Source organism: Salmo salar, chromosome ssa13 (genome assembly GCF_905237065.1).
Source record: "Salmo salar chromosome ssa13, Ssal_v3.1, whole genome shotgun sequence".
Taxonomy (NCBI): Eukaryota; Metazoa; Chordata; class Actinopteri; order Salmoniformes; family Salmonidae; genus Salmo; species Salmo salar.
In genome coordinates this window covers 105,248,026-105,267,034 of record NC_059454.1, presented here as the reverse complement: position 1 = coordinate 105,267,034, position 19,009 = coordinate 105,248,026, and the positions used below count along the sequence as shown (strand labels likewise).

At 38.6% G+C, this 19,009-nt stretch overlaps 1 protein-coding gene across 1 annotated transcript in view; it reads right to left on the bottom strand.

The window, feature by feature from the left end:
* hcn1 (hyperpolarization activated cyclic nucleotide-gated potassium channel 1) overlaps positions 1–19,009 on the bottom strand; it is a 173,524-nt gene that overhangs the window by 83,566 nt on the left and 70,949 nt on the right. Inside the window, exon 3 of the mRNA XM_014138939.2 lies at positions 15,318–15,479. Coding sequence (XP_013994414.2) covers positions 15,318–15,479 — 162 coding nt within the window. The remainder of the gene's footprint in view (positions 1–15,317; positions 15,480–19,009) is intronic.

Below are 19,009 nucleotides of genomic sequence, written 5' to 3'. Positions count from 1 at the left end.
CTGTACCTTACAAAAAAAAAGAACAGCTCGGTAACTAAGCCAAACCCCTGGAGACTCACTGCCCTAAAGGGAAAACAAGTGCTGCAAACAAGTCTTTAAGTTCGTTTTTCATCAGCATTGATCTCTGTGAAGGGGAAATTATAATGCATTCCCAGAGCAGAGTGTTATCGATTGTAGATTATTCAACAGCAGACTGGATGAGTGGATGAGATTGATTCAATACACACGAGTGGATGAGATTGAATCCTGTCACCAAAGAATGATTCATCATGAAAGGAAACATCCACTCAAAAACTATATTTTGGTATTTTTGTCATTAATCTACTGATACAGTCCCAAAATGATGACAAATGTTGTTTTTGAGTGGAGTTTTCCTTTAAGGATCATGATTAAAAAACATTTGGATGCAGCTAGGGCTTCTATTGTATTAAAAGGAACATGTGGATGCAGCTAGGGCTTCTATTGTATTAAAAGGAACATTTGGATGCAGCTAGGGCTTCTATTGTATCAAAAGGAACATTTGGTTTTAAATTTGTCATACAGAATTAGACGAATTATGTTAGATAAATAACCCCTTCTTTTATGTTTCATAGGAGAAGAGGTTATTTGTCTGATTACATATGAAACCCCATGACAACAAACACCTACTGTAGGAGGGAGGATGATATCATTTTGATAAATCTTTACAGACTAAAAAAAGACATGCCAGATTTATTAGACTGGGTTTAGGTAAGTTTCCCTGTTGCCTGACAGTACAGTAGAGCGAGGTGTTGGCAGTTGTGAGGCTGAAAAGTGTTGACACTATGAACCTCCAGTGCACTGACTAGGACCAGTCTGTGTGTACGCCATATCACAGATATTTCTGTCCGGTTGAAAAAAGAGAAGGGCAAGAACCCAGGGCAAACATTAACAATCAAGACCCCAAGGGGGCAATTTCCAACTTCATCTCATCCATTTGAAATGGGCAACCAGAGGCTTTTGACCTCCGTTATAGTGTAGAGGGAGGGAGAGGGAGAGAGAGGGAGAGAGAGAGAGAGAGAGAGAGAGAGAGGCAGAGAGAGGGAGAGAGGGAGAGAGGGAGAGAGAGAGAGAGAGAGAGAGAGAGAGAGAGAGAGAGAGAGAGAGAGAGAGAGAGAGAGAGAGAGGCAGAGAGAGGCAGAGAGAGGGAGAGAGGGAGAGAGAGAGAGAGAGAGAGAGAGAGAGAGAGAGAGAGACTATATATTAGAGCACGCCGGCATTGTTGTTTAATTTAAAATATGTGTTTTTTGTTGTTGTTTGCAACCAATCACCTGTCTGGCACCAAACCAAGAAAACTTCACTTCACCCAAATGCACATTAGCGCTACAGCTCATCTTTAAACTTTTCATAACAATTACATTAAGCATGATGGGAGCTACAGGGCGAGATTGTTATTGATGGAATTTTAATCACGTTTGGGAACTCAAACCCTCTACATCAAGTTGCACATAAACAGTTTAGATCCTGTGGCCCATAGGGTCTCTGCTCAACGGTATTGAAGCACAAGGGTGCTTCCCATATTGCATCCTATTCCCTATATAGTGCACTACTTTAAAAAAAGTAGTGCACTCTATAAGGGATAGGGTGTCATTTGGGACGCTCACTGCTCAGCCGTATTGAAGTAGTAGCTCTTTAGGGGAGTGCCATTTCAGCAGCTAAATTAAGAAAGATCTTTAGCCCGCCTAGCCCGACCCAACAAAATGGGTTCTGGAGACTTTCTCCTGAGCAAACATTGCAACACTTTAAACGGATTTCAGCTTCATCTCTGAATCTTGGCTGATACAAAATCTATTTACCTCAAAGATCAAGGGAACTAACCAAGTCCAAGACCCAAACTGTTCCCCCTTTCCTTCAGGACTGCATCTGAATCTATAATTTATTGTACATTTACTTATTATAATCTACCTGTTGTCACATCCTGACCATAGTAAGTAGTTATTTTCTGTGGTAGAGTAGGTCAGGGCGTTTAAGTCAATTGGAGGTGTACCTGTGGATGTATTTCAAGGCCTACCTTCAAACTCAGTGCCACTGACCTTAGAAAAAAATTGTAGACCACAAGTCTGGTTCATCCTTGGGAGGAATTTCCAAACGCCTGAAGGTACCACGTTCATCTGTACAAACAATACCGCTCAGGAAGGAAACAAGTTCTGTCTCCTAAAGATTAACGTACTTTGGTGTGAAAAGTGCAAATCAATCCCAGAACAACAGCAAAGGACCTTGTGAAGATGCTGGAGGAAACAGGTACAAAAGTATCTATATCCACAGTAAAATGAGTCCTATATCGACATAACCTGAAAGGCCGCTGCTCCAAAACCGCCATAAAAAAGCCAGACTGTGGTTTGCAACTGCACATGGGGACAAAGATTGTACTTTTTGGAGAAATTTCCTCTGGTCTGATGAAACAAAAATAGAACTGTTTGGCCATAATGACCATCGTTATGTTTTGAGGAAAAAGGGGGAGGCTTGCAAGCCGAAGAACACCATCCCAACCGTGAAGCACAGGGGTGGCAGCATCATGTTGCGGGGGTGCTTTGCTGCAGGAGGGACTGGTGCACTTCACAAAATAGATGGCATCATGAGGCAGGAAAATGATGTGGATATATTGAAGCAACATCTTAAGACATCAGTCAGGAAGTTAAAGCTTGGTCGCAAATGGGTCTTCCAAATGGACAATGACCCCAAGCATACTTCCAAAGTTGTGGCAAAATGGCTTAAGGACAACAAAGTCAAGGTATTGGAGTGGCCATCACAAAGCCCTGACCTCAGTCCTATAGAAAATGTGTGGGCAGAACTGAAAAAGTGTGTGCGAGCAAGGAGGCCTACAAACCTAACTCACTTACACCAGCTCCGTCAGGAGGAGTGGGCCACAATTCACCCAACTTATTGTGGGAAGCTTGTGGAAGGCTACCTGAACCGTTTGACCCAAGTTAAACAATGTAAAGGCAATGCTACCAAATACTAATTGAGTGTATGTAAACTTCTGACCCACTGGGAATGTGATGAAAGATATAAAAGCTGAAATAAATCATTCTCTCTACAATTATTGTGACATTTCACATTCTTAAAATAAAGTGGTGATCCTAACTGACCTAAAACAGGGGATTTTTACTAGGATTAAATGTCAGGAATTGTGAAAAACTGACTTTAAATGTATTTGGCTAAGGTGTATGTAAACATCCGATTTCAACTGTAAATATACCTAAACCTAAAAGATATGCTCTTTTTTCAGGACCCTGTCTTTCAAAGATAATTTGTAAAAATCCAAATAACTTCACAGATCTTCATTGTAATGGGTTTAAACACTGTTTCCAATGCAAGTTCAATGAACCATAAACAATTAATGAACATGCACCTGTGGAACGGTCGTTAAGACAATAATAGCTTACAGACAGTAGGCAATTAAGGTCACAGTAATGAAAACTTAGGACACTAAAGAGGCCTTTCTACTGACTCTGAAAAACACCAAAAGAATGATGCCCAGGGTCCATGCTCATCTGAGTGAACGTGCCTTAGACATGCTGCAAGGAGCATGAGGACTACAGATGTGTCCAGGGCAATAAATTACAAAGTCTGCACTGTGAGACGCCTAAGACACATGGAGACAGGATGGACAGCTGATCGTCCTCACCGTGGCAGACCACGTGTAACAACACCTGCACAGGATCGGTACGTCCGAACATCACACCTGCGGGACAGGTACAGGATGGCAACAACAACTGCCCGAGTTACACCAGGAACGCACAATCCCTCCATCAGTGCTCAGACTGTCCGCAATAGGCTGAGAGAGGCTGGACTGAGGGCTTGTAAGCCTGTTGTAAGGCAGGTCCTCACCAGACACCACCGGCAACAGCGTCGCCTATGGGCACAAACCCACCGCCGCTGGACCAGACAGGACTGGCAAAAGGTGCTCTTCACTGAAGAGTCGCGTTTTTGTCTCGCCAGGGGTGATGGTCGGATTTGCGTTTATCGTCGAAGGAATGAGCGTTACACCGAGGCCTGTACTCTGGAGCGGGATTGATTTGGAGGTGGAGGGTCCGTCATGGTCTGGGGCGGTGTGTCACAGCAACATCGGATTGAGCTTCTTGTCATTGCAGGCAATCTCAACGCTGTGCGTTACAGGGAAGACATCCTCCTCCCTCATGTGGTACCCTTCCTGCAGGCTCATCCTGACATGACCCTCCAGCATGACAATGCCACCAGCCATACTGCTCGTTCTGCATGATCTGCATGATCTGTGCATGATTTCCTGCAAGACAGGAATGTCAGTGTTCTGCCATGGCCAGCGAAGAGCCCGGATCTCCATCCCATTGAGCAAGTCTGGGACCTGTTGGATCGGAGGGTGAGGGCTAGGGCCATTCCCCCCAGAAATGTCCATGAACTTGCAGGTGCCTTGGTGGAAGAGTGTGGTAACATCTCACAGCAAGAACTGGCAAATCTGGTGCAGTCCATGAGAAGGAGGAACTTGTTCAGTTTATGTCTCAGTTGTTAAATCTTGTTATGTTTATACAAATAGTTACACATGGTAAGTTAGCTGAAAATCAACGCTGTTGACAGTGAGAGGATGTTTATTTTTTTGCTGAATTAATACGTTATTATATATTATTATCTTCCTATATGTTAATATATATTATTATATACCTGCTTATTATTATATATTATATCTTGCTGTATGTTATTATATATTATTCTCTTCCTATATGTTATTATATACTATTATCTACCTGTATAGTATTATATATTATTATCTACCTACATGTTATTATACATTATTATCTTCCTATATGTTAATATATATTGTTATCTACCTGCAAATTATTATATATTATTAATATATTATATACCTGTATGTTATTATATATTATATACCGGTATATTATTATATATTATTATCTACATGTATATTATTATATAATATTAACTACCTGTATTGTATTATATATTATTATCTACCTGTATATTATTACCCATCTGTATATTATTATATATTACTATCTTCCTCTATATTATTATATATTATATACCTGTATAGTATTATATATTATATCTACCTATGTATTATTATCTACCTGTAGATTATTATAAATTATGATCTACCTGTATATATTTATAATCCTGTATATTATTATATATTATATACCTGTATATTATTATAAATTATATACCTGTAAATTATTACCTATTATTATCTACCTGTATATTATTATATATTATTATCTACCTGTATATTATTATCTACCTGTATATTAATATATATTATACACCTGTGTTTTAATACATATTATATACCTGAAAAATTATTATATATTATTACCTACCTGTATATTATTATATATTATATCTACCTGTGTAATATTATCTACCTGTATATTGTTATATATTATATCTACCTCTATGTAATTATTATATCTACCTGTATATAATTATATATTATTATCTACCTGTATATTATTATATATTATTATCTACCTGTATAGTATTATCTACCTGTATATTATTATATATTATATGCCTGTATATTATTATCTACCTGTATATTATTAAATATTATTATCTACCTGTATATTATGATGTATTATATCAACCTGTACATTATTATATATTACTATCTACCTGTATATTATTATCTACCTGTATATTACTATCTACCTGTATATTATTATCTACCTGTACATTATTATATATTACTATCTACCTGTATATTATTATCTACCTGTACATTATTATATATTATTATCTACCTGTATATTATTATCTACCTGTATATTACTCTCTACCTGTATAGTATTATCTACCTGTACATTATTATATATTATTATCTACCTGTATATTATTATCTACCTGTATATTACTATCTACCTGTATAATATTATCTACCAGTATATTAGGATGCATTATATCAACCTGTACATTATTATATATTACTATCTACCTGTATATTATAATCTACCTGTATATTACTATCTACCTGTATATTATTATCTACCTGTACATTATTATATATTACTATCTACCTGTATATTATTATCTACCTGTATATTATGATGTATTATATCATCCTGTACATTATTATATAAATTACTATCTACCTGTATATTATGATGTATTATATCAACCTGTACATTATTATATATTACTATCTACCTGTATATTATTATATACCTGTATATTATGATGTATTATATCAACCTGTACATTATTATATATTACTATCTACCTGTATATTATTATCTACCTGTATATTATGATGTATTATATCATCCTGTACATTATTATATAAATTACTATCTACCTGTATATTATGATGTATTATATCAACCTGTACATTATTATATATTACTATCTACCTGTATATTATTATATACCTGTATATTATGATGTATTATATCAACCTGTACATTATTATATATTACTATCTACCTGTATATTATTATCTACCTGTATATTATGATGTATTATATCAACCTGTACATTATTATATATTACTATCTACCTGTATATTAGTATCTACCTGTATATTACTATCTACCTGTATATTATTATCTACCTGTATATTATGATGTATTATATCAACCTGTATATTATTAGAATCCTGTATATTATTATATATTATATACCTGTATATTATTTTATATTATATCTACCAGTATGTAATTATATATTATATATCTACCTGTATATTATTATATATTATTATCAACCTGTACATTATTATATCTACCTGTATAATATTATATATTATTATCTACCTGTATATTATTATATATTATTATCTACCTGTATACTATTATAATCCTGTATAATATTATATATTATTATCTACCTGTATATTATTATATATTATTATCTACCTGTATACTATTATAATCCTGTATATTATTATCAACCTGTATATTATTATATCTACCTGTATATTATTATATATTATTATCAACCTGTATATTATTATATCTACCTGTATATTATTATGTATTATTATCTACCTGTATATTATTATCAACCTGCATATTATTATATATTATTATCTACCTGTATATTATTATATAGTATCATCTACCTGTATACTATTATAATCCTGTATATTATTATCAACCTGTATATTATTATATCTGCCTGTATATTATTATTTATTATTATCCACCTGTATATTATCATATATTATTATCTATCTGTATATTATTATAATCCTGTATATTATTATCAACCTGTATATTATTATATATTATTATCTACCTGTATATTATTATCCACCTGTATATTATTATATATTATCATCTACCTGTATATTATTATAATCCTGTATATTATTATCAACCTGCATATTATTGTATATTATTATCTACCTGTATATTATTATATATTATTATCTACCTGTATATTATGATCTACCTGTATATTATTATATATTATTATTATTACTTGTATATAATGATATATTATATCTACCTATATTTAATTGTATATTATTTCTACCTGTATATTATTATCTCACTGTATATTATTATATATTATATACCTGTATATTAATATATATTATATACCTGTATACTATTATATATTATATCTACCTGTGTATTATTATCTACCTGTATATTGTTATATATTATATCTACCTGTATGTAATTATATATTATATCTACCTGTATATAATTATATATTAATATCTACCTGTATATTATTATATATTATTATCTACCTGTACATTATTATCTACCTGTATATTGTTATATATTATATACTTGTATATTATTATATATTATTATCTACCTGTATATTATTATATATTATTATCTACATGTATATTATTATATATTATTAACTACCTGTATATTATTATCCACCTATATACCATTATATATTATTATCTACCTGTATATTATTATCTATTATATCTACCTGTATATTATTATCTATTATATCTACCTGTATATTATTATCCACCTATATATTATTATTTATTACTGTCTACCTATGTAATTTAGCCAAATTATTTCACCAATTCGCTTCAGCTGGCTGGTTTGCGACAAGGACTAACTTGGTTTGACTTTGGAAAGCCTATCTCCGGGCTAGTTAAGGACTGTCAATAAATTACACAACGTGCTACACAAACAGCTCTGCATAGTGGTCACTACCTGGCACAGCAACAAAGTCATAATATCTGATTTTAAACGTAACCCTAACCTTAACCCTAAAGTTAACCACACTGCTAACCATAACCTTAAATTAAGAACAAATAGCTAATTTTCATTTTCAGGAATTTTTACAATATAGCCAATTTCGACTTTACAGCTGGCCCATGTAACTGATGTGAAATGGCTAGTTAGTTAGCGGTGGTGCGCACTAATAGCGTTTCAATCAGTGACGTCACTCGCTCTGAGACTTGAAGTAGGGTTTCCCCTTGCGTTGCAAGGGCCGCGGATTTTGTGGTGCGATGGGTAACGATGCTTCGCGGGGTGTCAGTTGTTGATGTGTGCAAGGGTCCCTGGTTCGAGCCCAGGTTGGGGCGAAGAGAGGGACGGAACCTACACTGTGACACCCATGTAAGGGGAAATTGCTCAGTTCTACCTGTTATGACACCTTTTAGTTTTTCTCATGAAATGCTTTTAATATTTGTAAATATTTGTAAATTTCATCCAATTCATTAGCCAGCAGCATTACCACCCTGCATCCCACTGCTGGCTTGCTTCTGAAGCTAAGCAGGGTTGGTCCTGGTCAGTCCCTGGATGGGAGACCAGATGCTGCTGAATAGTGGTGTTGGAGGGCCAGTAGGAGGCACTCTTTCCTCTGGTCTAAAAAAAAAAAAAAATATCCCAGGGCTGTGATTGGGACCCTGTGTAGGGTGCTGTCTTTTGGATGGGATGTTAAAATGGGTGTCCTGACCCTCTGAGATTATTAAAGATCCCATTGCACTTATTGTAAGAGTAGGGGTGTTAAGCCCGGTGTCCTGGCTAAATTCCCAATCTGGCACTCATACCATCATGGCCACCTAATCATCCCCAGCTTACAATTGGCTCATTTATCCCCTGAAACTATTCCCCAGGTTGTTGCAGTAAATGAGAATGTCTTCTTGGTTAAATAAATACAAATTTCTACTATTTATAGTTGGTTTGAGGTTTTCGAGTCATTGAAATTAGGAGCTTTTGGAAATGGTACATATTGTCCCATGTACATTGTGTAATTTACTGATGGTCCCTAACTAGCCCCATAGGACTGCACTCCTAATTGATGATTGATGTGGGCATGTGGGCAGGGTTGAAACAAACCCAACCTTCATTTACAATGTGATGAAGTCACGACCACAAGTCTCACAAAACCCAGTTATCCTATTTACACTTGGTAGTACATTTTGCTAGTAGAATAAATGTTTCTAACTCATCGATGCCACATAGGCTGTTTTCTAATTTAGAAGTTGTTTTTTAGTGGCAGTTACTCTTTAATTACTTCTACCACTTCAGTAAAGAGTCTCTTATTTTTTTAAAGGAATAAAAACGTCTTCCACTTATAGAGCAGCATTTACTGTAAACAGTCTCTGTGATCTCTGTATGTTTAAACCCATAATAATAGTTACATATAATGTATAGAATATATAGAGTCGATCATGTACAGAGAATGTTTGTAAATCACACATGATTAAGCACAATGAGTACCTCTAACTTTGATTAAGCCCACTAGTGCTGCTTAAAAAAAGGAAAACATTGCGTAAATCTGTGCAGTCATCTCTCTTCCCCTGTTATGTAATACAATGATAAGCTACAGAACGCAAGAAAAATATCTAATAAAGTAGAGATTTGCCCCTGTCCATTAAAGTGTCCTTTAATCTTTGCCTCATGGTTTAAAAATCTAATCTCTGGGAGAAAGGACACTAGAAAATGTCCCCCTGCACAAGTGATAGGGATTACTACTGTCCCAAGATTATTGGTGTAACAAACAACCATCAGATTGTGACTTGTTTCAGGAAGCTCGGCATATGTCGTACATCACTACTTCACAGGAGAGGCATTTGAAAGTATTTATTTGTGTTTTTATCATAATACGTTTTTAGCAGAAATGCCTTCTGGAACATGTGAACTTTCATGTGCCTTAATAACACATTTGTATGCCATCTTTAAAACCCGAATAAAATTGTAAAATTACGAGCCTAGTTGGTTTAGCCACGGAAAAAGTCAGGAACCTTCCCACTAGCCACGATTGGCTGAGATATGAGTTTGGATTGGTCTGCCATGTGGCACGCTTTTGTCTGAAAAATTAGCTGCTCAGTATGTGTCGATAATCCTTGCTACCGCTGCTTTTTTGAAAGATATAACGTTAGCAATGGAGAACTGCAAAAGTGTTGATACTGCTCTCAACAACATTGCTGCCCTGAATTTAACAGGCGCTAATGACAAAAGATAAGTGGGGAAAAGTTGTGATTGACTACTTACTGCACATGGTCAGTGTGAACTGGAGTGACGTGACACAACGGGCCAAACAAACTGTAGCTACAAACAAAACGGAACCAACACGGGACGTCTTACTTAGTTAAAGGGGTTCCAGTCTGCCGTGAAACGTTCAACCATGTATACGGGTAAGACTCTAGCTACATTTTCAGATATTATATGTTTCTAATTTTGTCAGAAAGTCATTTTCATTACAAGTTTATGCATACTGTTAGCTAGCTAGTGAACGTTAGCTTTCTGGCTTGCTAGCTAATGTTAAGTGTGTGATCTGTGTAGTAATATTATTTGTATCTCAGAAATCCATTTGCATTGCTAGTTGTAGCCTAATGTTAGCTAGCTAGCTAACATTGAACCTAGTTGGTTAGCATAAGCTACCTTCAGATTCATACTACAGAATTTCAAGCATGTTGGCTAATTATAACAATCCATTTGTACTGTATGAGTTGGGATTATGGTTCATTGTTTAGCTAGCTAGCTAGCTACATATCTAAACTAAATACTCTACTTTACCAGATGATTACATGACCCATCAAGTTAGCCAGGTGTGTCTTGGAGTGATTACTGCCGTCTATTGTTTTTCATGAACATGTGAATACGTGTAAAAACAATAGTGACCCATCCAGATGTTGAATATTATTATTGTGGCTGAGGGGCTGGTTCTAGCATTTCTTTCACATGACCCATCAATTTAGACAAGTGTGTCCATCATCTAATAATTATTTAAAAAAAGAAAAATATCTGGGCACTTTCTATTTTTAAAATTACTACTGTTTTTACATTTTTTCATTTAACCTTTATTTAACTAGGCAAGTCAGTTAAGAACAAATTCTTATTTACAATTACGGCCTACCAAAAGGCAAAAGGCCTCCTGCGGGGATGGGGGCTGGGATTTTTATTTATTTTTATATATATATAAATATTGTCACGTCCTGACCAGTAAAAGGGGTTATTTGTTATTGTAGTTTGGTCAGGGCGTGGCAGGGGATGTTTGTTTTGTGTGTTTCGGGGTTTTTGATTTATGTTCTATATTTTCTATTTCTATGTTTATTGTAGTTTTCTATTTCTATGTTGTGTTTTTCAATGATCTCCAATTAGAGGCAGCTGGTTGTCGTTGTCTCTAATTGGAGGCCATATTTAAGTGTGTTCGTTTTTCACTTGTGTTTGTGGGTGTTTGTTCCTAGTATAGTCTGTGCACCTTACTGGTCTGTTTTCGTCGTTTGTTTTGTTTAAGTGTCTTCTCTTTAATAAAGTAAAGAAGATGATCAATATACCCGCTGCATTTTGGTCCACTCCTTACGACGCCCGTGACAGAACCACCCATCAAAAGAGGACCAAGCAGCGGAAGAAGGAGCAGCAAGATAAATATTTGGAGTCGTGGACATGGGAGGAAATATTAGATTGAAAGGGACCTTGGAGGCAGGCTGGGGAGTATCGGCGACAGAAGGAGGAATTTGAGGCAGCAAAGGCAGAACGACGAAGGTATGAGGCATTATATCCTCCATTTCAGGAGGTGAGGAGGCAGCCCCAAAACATTTTTTGGGGGGGGCACACGGGGAGTTGGGGTAAGTCAGGCAATAGACCTGAGCCAACTCCCCATGCTTATTATGGGGAGCGTTTGGCGTGGAGAGCACCGTGCTATGCGGAAGTGTGCACCGTCTCGCCCATCCGCACGCACAGTCCGGTGCGGTCGATACCAGCCCCCCACAAGTGCCGTGCTAGAGTGGGCATCCAGCTAGGAAGGAGTATGCCTGCTCAGCATATCTGGCCACCAGTGCATCTCCTAGGCCCAGACTACCCTGCGCCAGCACTCCGCCCGTGCAGGGCTACAGTGACAACTTAGCCAGGACGGGTTGTGCAGGCTGTGCGCTCCAGACCTCCAGTGCATCTTCAAGACCCAGTGTATCCTGTTCCTGCTCCTCGCACTAGCCCTGTGGTGCGTGTTACTGTTTTGGCGCCTCCAAAGCCAGCCCCACGCATCAGGCCTCTAGTACGCCTGCCCAGTCCAGTACGTCCTGTTCCTGCTCCTCGCACTAGCCCTGAGGTGCGTGTCAATAGTCTGGCGCCTCCAAAGCCAGCTTCACGCATCAGGCCTTCAGTGCGGTCCCAGTCCAGAGCTTCCGGCGACGGTTCCCCGTCCAGAGCTTCCGGTGACAGTTCCCCGTCCAGAGCTTCCGGCGAGAGTTCCCCGTACAGAGCTTCCGGCGACAGTTCCCCGTCCAGAGCTTCCGGCGATGTCCTACAGTCCGGAACCGGCAGAGACGGCCTACAGCCCGGAGCCTGCAGAGACGGCCCGCAGTCCGGAGCCTGCAGAGAAGGCCCACAGTCCGGAGCCTGCAGAGACGGCCCACAGCCCGAGGTCTCCAGCGACGCACCTCAGCCCGAGGTCTCCAGCGACGAACCTCAGCCCGAGGTCTCCAGCGACGCACCTCAGCCCGAGGTCTCCAGCGACGAACCTCAGCCCGAGGTCTCCACCGACGCACCTCAGCCCAGAGTCTTCAGCAGTGGTCTACAGCCCTGAGCCTTCAGCGGGGGTGGGCATGTTAGAATGGGGACTAAGGCTGGAGCCAGAGCCACCTCCATAGTTGGAAGATTTGGGGGGGGTGAAGCACGGGAGCCGTGGCCACCCTCCCTTCCCTCCCATGAAGTTTGGGGTTAATTTTGTGGGGTTTTTGTTTTGAGGTGCATTTGGGGTCTGCACCTTTGGGGGGTGGTATTGTCACGTCCTGACCAGTAAAATGGGTTATTTGTTATTGTAGTTTGGTCAGGGCGTGGCAGGGGGTGTTTGTTTTGTGTGTTTCGGGGTTTTTGATTTATGTTCTATATTTTCTATTTCTATGTTTATTGTAGTTTTCTATTTCTATGTTGTGTTTTTCAATGACCTCCAATTAGAGGCAGCTGGTTGTCATTGTCTCTAATTGGAGGCCATATTTAAGTGTGTTTGTTTTTCACTTGTGTTTGTGGGTGGTTGTTCCAAGTATAGTCTGTGCACCTTACTGGTCTGTTTTCGTCGTTTGTTTTGTTTAAGTGTCTTCTCTTTAATAAAGTAAAGAAGATGATCAATATACCCGCTGCATTTTGGTCCACTCCTTACGACGCCCGTGACAAATATAGGACAAAACACACATCATGACAAGAGAAACAACACAACAATACATAAAGAGAGACCTAAGACAACAAGATAGCATGGCATCAATACATGACAACACAGCATGGTAGCAACACAACATGACAACAACATGGTAGCAACACTACATGGTAGCAGCACAAAACATGGTACAAACATTATTGGGCACAGACAACAGCACAAAGGGCAAGAAGGTAGAGACAACAATACATCACACAAAGCAGCCACAACTGTCCATGATTGAGTCTTCGAATGAAGAGTGTTGTATGTGGAGGATGAGGGCTGCAGTAGATATCTCAGATAGGGGGGAGTGAGGCCTAAGAGTGCAGTACTATGCAAATATGCAAGTAACCATTTCACTGTACCGTTTACAAGTTCTGTATCCTGTGCATGTGACAAATAAACTTTGATTTGATTTGATATAGTGTGTGTTTACCAGAGACAGTAAAGTGAAAAACAACACGACCTGCACCAAAGGCAGATTTTGATATAGGCCAAGGACTAGATAAAGTGGAATAGATGAAGTGGACTAGATAAAGTGTATTTTTTACCTGGAGTTTTTCCTTCTTTGTAGTCTACTACTTTCACCACTTTAGTCTTGAAATCATTGGTTGTTTACTACACTACCTTCCTCAGTCTGTTCAACACATGGCTTCACGTGAATCCTTAAAGACATGGGTGGGGCTGAGGCTTAAGAGTGTGTGAACGATGCTGAATAGGTGTAGACAAAGAAGAGCTCTCCAGTTCCAAAACATTCAAGTACCATTTTCTCAAAAGCGGGATTACAAGTTTATCAAATTTCAAAGCAGAAGTACTTTCCCATTGTTCTTCAACTGCAGTGTATGATAAACCATTTATGTAGCTCCGAAGGCATTTCACTGAGGAGTGGCTTCCGTCTGGCAACTCTACCATAAAAGCCTGATTGGTGGAGTGCTGCAGAGATGGTTGTCCTTCTTGAAGATTCTCCCATCTCCACAGAGGAACTCTGGAGCTCTGTCAGAGTGACCATCGGGTTCTCGTTCACCTCCCTGACCAAGGCCCTTCTCCCCCGATTGCTCAGTTGGGCCGGTCAGCCAGCTCTAGGAAGAGTCTTGGTGGTTCCAAACTTCTTACATTTAAGAATGATGGAGGTCACTGTATTCTTGGGGACCTTCAATGCTGCAACATTTTTTGGTACCCTTCCCCAGATCTGTGCCTCAACACAATCCTGTCTCGGAGCTCTACAGACAATGCCTTCGACCTCATGGCTTGTTTTTTCTCTGACATGCACTGTCAACTGCGAGACCTTATATAGACAGGTGTGTGTCTTTTCAAATCATGTCCAATCAATGGAATTTACCACAGGTGGACTCCAATCAAGTTGTACAAACATCTCAAGGATGATCAATGGAAACAGGTTGCACCTGAGCGCCTGAGCTCAACTTCGAATCTCATAGCAAAGGGTCTGAATACATTTTATTTATTTTATCCATTTTGGAATAAGACTGTAACTTAACAAAATGTGGAAAAAGGGAAGGGGTCTGAATACTTTCCGAATGCACTGTACATGGTTTAACAATAGGAACAATATGTCATAATCGTTTCAGAATGATGGCTGGCCTTCTATGCTCCCTTGTAGTACAACACAGTCAACCTCAACATGGGTTAAAAGCAAGGATGTCCTGTTTCAGCCCATTTAATACCTTTAATATTTCCAAATGTTGAAACAAACAAACAAGATGTAAAAAGGGTATAATACTTACAACCATACCGTTTAGCGACACCCAACAATCTTGAGGGAAATCTTGTAGGAGTGGGACCAGGAACTGCAGACAACCGTCCCAGTGGCACAGCAGTAGCATCATCCCTATCAGATTAAATATTCTTACCACAGCACTGGCCAGGTCATAGGTCATATGGAAGATCTGGGGAGAGAGAGAACAATGGAAAAACAAATTAGGTTGATCTGAATTCCAAAAAATTAATTTCTGGAATGCTACAACTATGGACAATCTGGGAAACAGATTGAGAAAGAACAGAGGATCCCAATATCAATAGTGCTCTGGCAAAGATGCTTGATCAATAGTGGTCTGATGAAGATGCTTGCTCCGAAACACGTCGTCATCATTACTCATTATTGAAAGGAATTAAGTTGCCGTCCTGAACCTCAGTATCCTACAACTGAGCAACCTTGGTTTTATAGTGCTGCCAGCACGCTATAACTATCCAAAAATGTGTATTTTGAAGAGCAGTAGTAGAGAGGAGAGCTGCAGACATTATGGCCACCAGACTTTCAATCAATTCACAGCAAAAAAAAGTGAATTCACAGATGTTCGGGTATTCATCATTTCACATAGACATAGTACAAAACCAAACTGAACACAGTAAAGGGCAAGAAAACAAGGTTGATTCTGTACCTAGAGGGTGTACTGTAAGTACAGAGGAGGAGATAGCCAAGCCAATGCACTAGCCACAATAATAATATTCAATGCTTGTAATGATCAAACAGGAGTTTATTTCAAGTTAACAGAGTGAGTCCACAATGCTTATCACTCCCACTGTTAACACTAGCAGTTTAACATTTCTACTGTTAACACTAGTAGTTTAACAACCTCTTATGGATCCCTTCGCGCGCCAATCCCGTTAACGGGATTGATTTGACAACACCCAGTGAAATTGCAGCGCGCCAAATTCAAAAACAGAAATACTCATAATAATAATTCATAAATCATACAAGTGTTATACATCGGTTTAAAGATTAACTTCTTGACAATCCAGCCGCAGTGTCAGATTTCAAAAGGCTTTACGGCGAAAGCAAACCATGCGATTATCTGAGGACAGCGCCCAGCATACCAACACATGAAAATCAGATTTCAACTAGGTAGGTGCTACACAAAAGTCAGAAATAATGATATAATTCATGCCTTACCTTTGAAGATCTTCTTCTGTTGGCACTCCAATATGTCCATTAAACATCACAAATGGTCCATTTGTTCGATAAATTCTGTCGCTATATCCCCAAAATGTCCATTTATTTGGCGCGTTTGATTCAGAAAATACATCGGTTCCAACTCAACATGACTACAAAGTATCTAATAAATTACCTGTAAACTTGATCCAAACATTTCAAACAACTTTCCTAATCCAACTTTAGGTATTTTAACATAAATAATCGATAAAATTTAATAAACTGTGTAAACTGAATAAACTGTGTTCAATAGCGGATAAAATGAATGTGGAGCGAGCTCCAGGTCACGCGCCCCAAACAAAACAGTCCACTTGGCTCTACACTCAGAAAGGAAAGGGCTACTTCTTCATTTCTCAAAGGAAAAACATCAACCAATTTCTAAAGACTGCAACCAGGTCCCTCATAAATCTAGTTCCCCATAGAAAACCAATTGAAAAGACAGAGACCTCAAATTATTTTTTTTCCCTGGATGGTTTGTCCTCGGGGTTTCACCTGCCAAATAAGTTCTGTTATACTCACAGACATAATTATAACAGTTTTAGAAACTTTAGAGTGTTTTCTATCCAAATCTATGATATGCATATCCTAGCTTTTGGGCCTGAGTAGCAGGCAGTTTACTTTGGACACACTTTTTATCCGGACGTGAAAATAGTGCCCCCTAGCAGTTTAACACTTCAACTGTTAACACTAGCAGTTTAACACTTCAACTGTTAACGCTAGCAGTTTAACAATTTCACTGTTAACACTAGCAGTTTAACAATTTCACTGTTAACATTAGCAGTTTAACAATTTCACTGTTTACACTAGCAGTTTAACAATTTCACTGTTAATGCTAGCAGTTTAACACTTCAACTGTTAACACTAGCAGTTTAACACTAACTGTGGAGGGTTAACTGTGGAGGGTTAACTGTGGAGGGTTAACCGTGGAGGGTTAACCGTGGAGAGTTAACCGTGGAGGGTTAACCGTGGAGGGTTAACCGTGGAGAGTTAACCGTGGAGGGTTAACCGTGGAGGGTTAACCGTGGAGGGTTAACTGTGGAGAGTTAACCGTGGAGGGTTAACCGTGGAGGGTTAACCGTGGAGGGTTAACCGTGGAGAGTTAACCGTGGAGGGTTAACCGTGGAGGGTAAAAGCGTGGAGAGTTAACCGTGGAGAGTTAACCGTGGAGGGTTAACCGTGGAGAGTTAACCGTGGAGGGTTAACCGTGGAGGGTTAACCGTGGAGAGTTAACCGTGGAGGGTTAACCGTGGAGGGTTAACCGTGGAGAGTTAACCGTGGAGGGTTAACCGTGGAGGGTTAACCGTGGAGGGTTAACCGTGGAGGGTTAAAGGGATACTTTGGGATTTTGGCAATGGGGCCATTTATCTACTTCCCCAGAGTCAGATGAACTCGTGGATTCAAAAATATTGGAATAAAGTAGGCTAATGCAATTGAAGGCATCAAATTGTTGCTTACTGAAACTCCCAAAGTCATCCAATTTTTATAATATATTTGGGTAACTTAAATGTAGCCGAAGTGTGTCTTGTCTGTTTTAATGAACGAAATAACTATTGATTCCATGTGCATGTCACAGCCATGTAGCATATAGGCTGCACAGACCAGTAACATCATTAAACTCAATGTATCCCATTATAATATTTAGAAAATACATTTTATTAGTCTTATAATAGATTTCTTTGCGATGGATTTATTAAAATAGACGTCCATCCGCATCGTCCCACACCTGCTTCCACTCTGAATGTGACGAATATAAGACTGTATGAATTGGGCTGTAAAAAAAAACATTGCCAGATTTATTTCTACAGGCAACATACTGTAAAGTCTGTCTGTAATAGGTAAGAGAGAGACTGAGATGTAGAGAAACAGAGAGAGAGAGAGATCTAGCGAGAAAGATCTAGACAGATCCAGGGACAGACACCGATCCAGAGAGATAAACAGAAAAAGAAAGATTGAGAGAAAAAAGATAGTGACACGATACTAATTATGTTGCATACACCCTTTTCCTGCAGTCGAATGACCAAAATCACCTTTTAGTGGCCTCATGGGTGGAATATGTTTCATAATTTCTTAATGAATAAACATCATTCTTTTTAAAACAAGCTGAAAAGTGGTCAAAACGGTTTTGTTATATTTCAATCTTCTGTGATATTTATAAAGTGTGATATAGGGATGAAAACTCAAAATTGAATACATTTCAACTCTATATCTGACATGGTACAGGGGTCTACACCGCCCATAACCATGTGTGTGAGGTGTTAGAGTTGTCCCCGACTAAAAACAATCTTGGTCGACCGAGAGTCGTCTGTTCTTTCGACCAATCGATTGCTAAAGAGGGAGTCAGAGATCAATATAGCCTAACCAGAAGAAGAAACCCTGTTCCCGTCCTGACCCTCCTCCTCCTCCAGCTGGCAGCAGCTGCTGGCCTTCCAGATTTTGCTGTTACGCTCCTGAAGTTGTTGGTAATAGGCTACACCAGCAGTCGGCAAC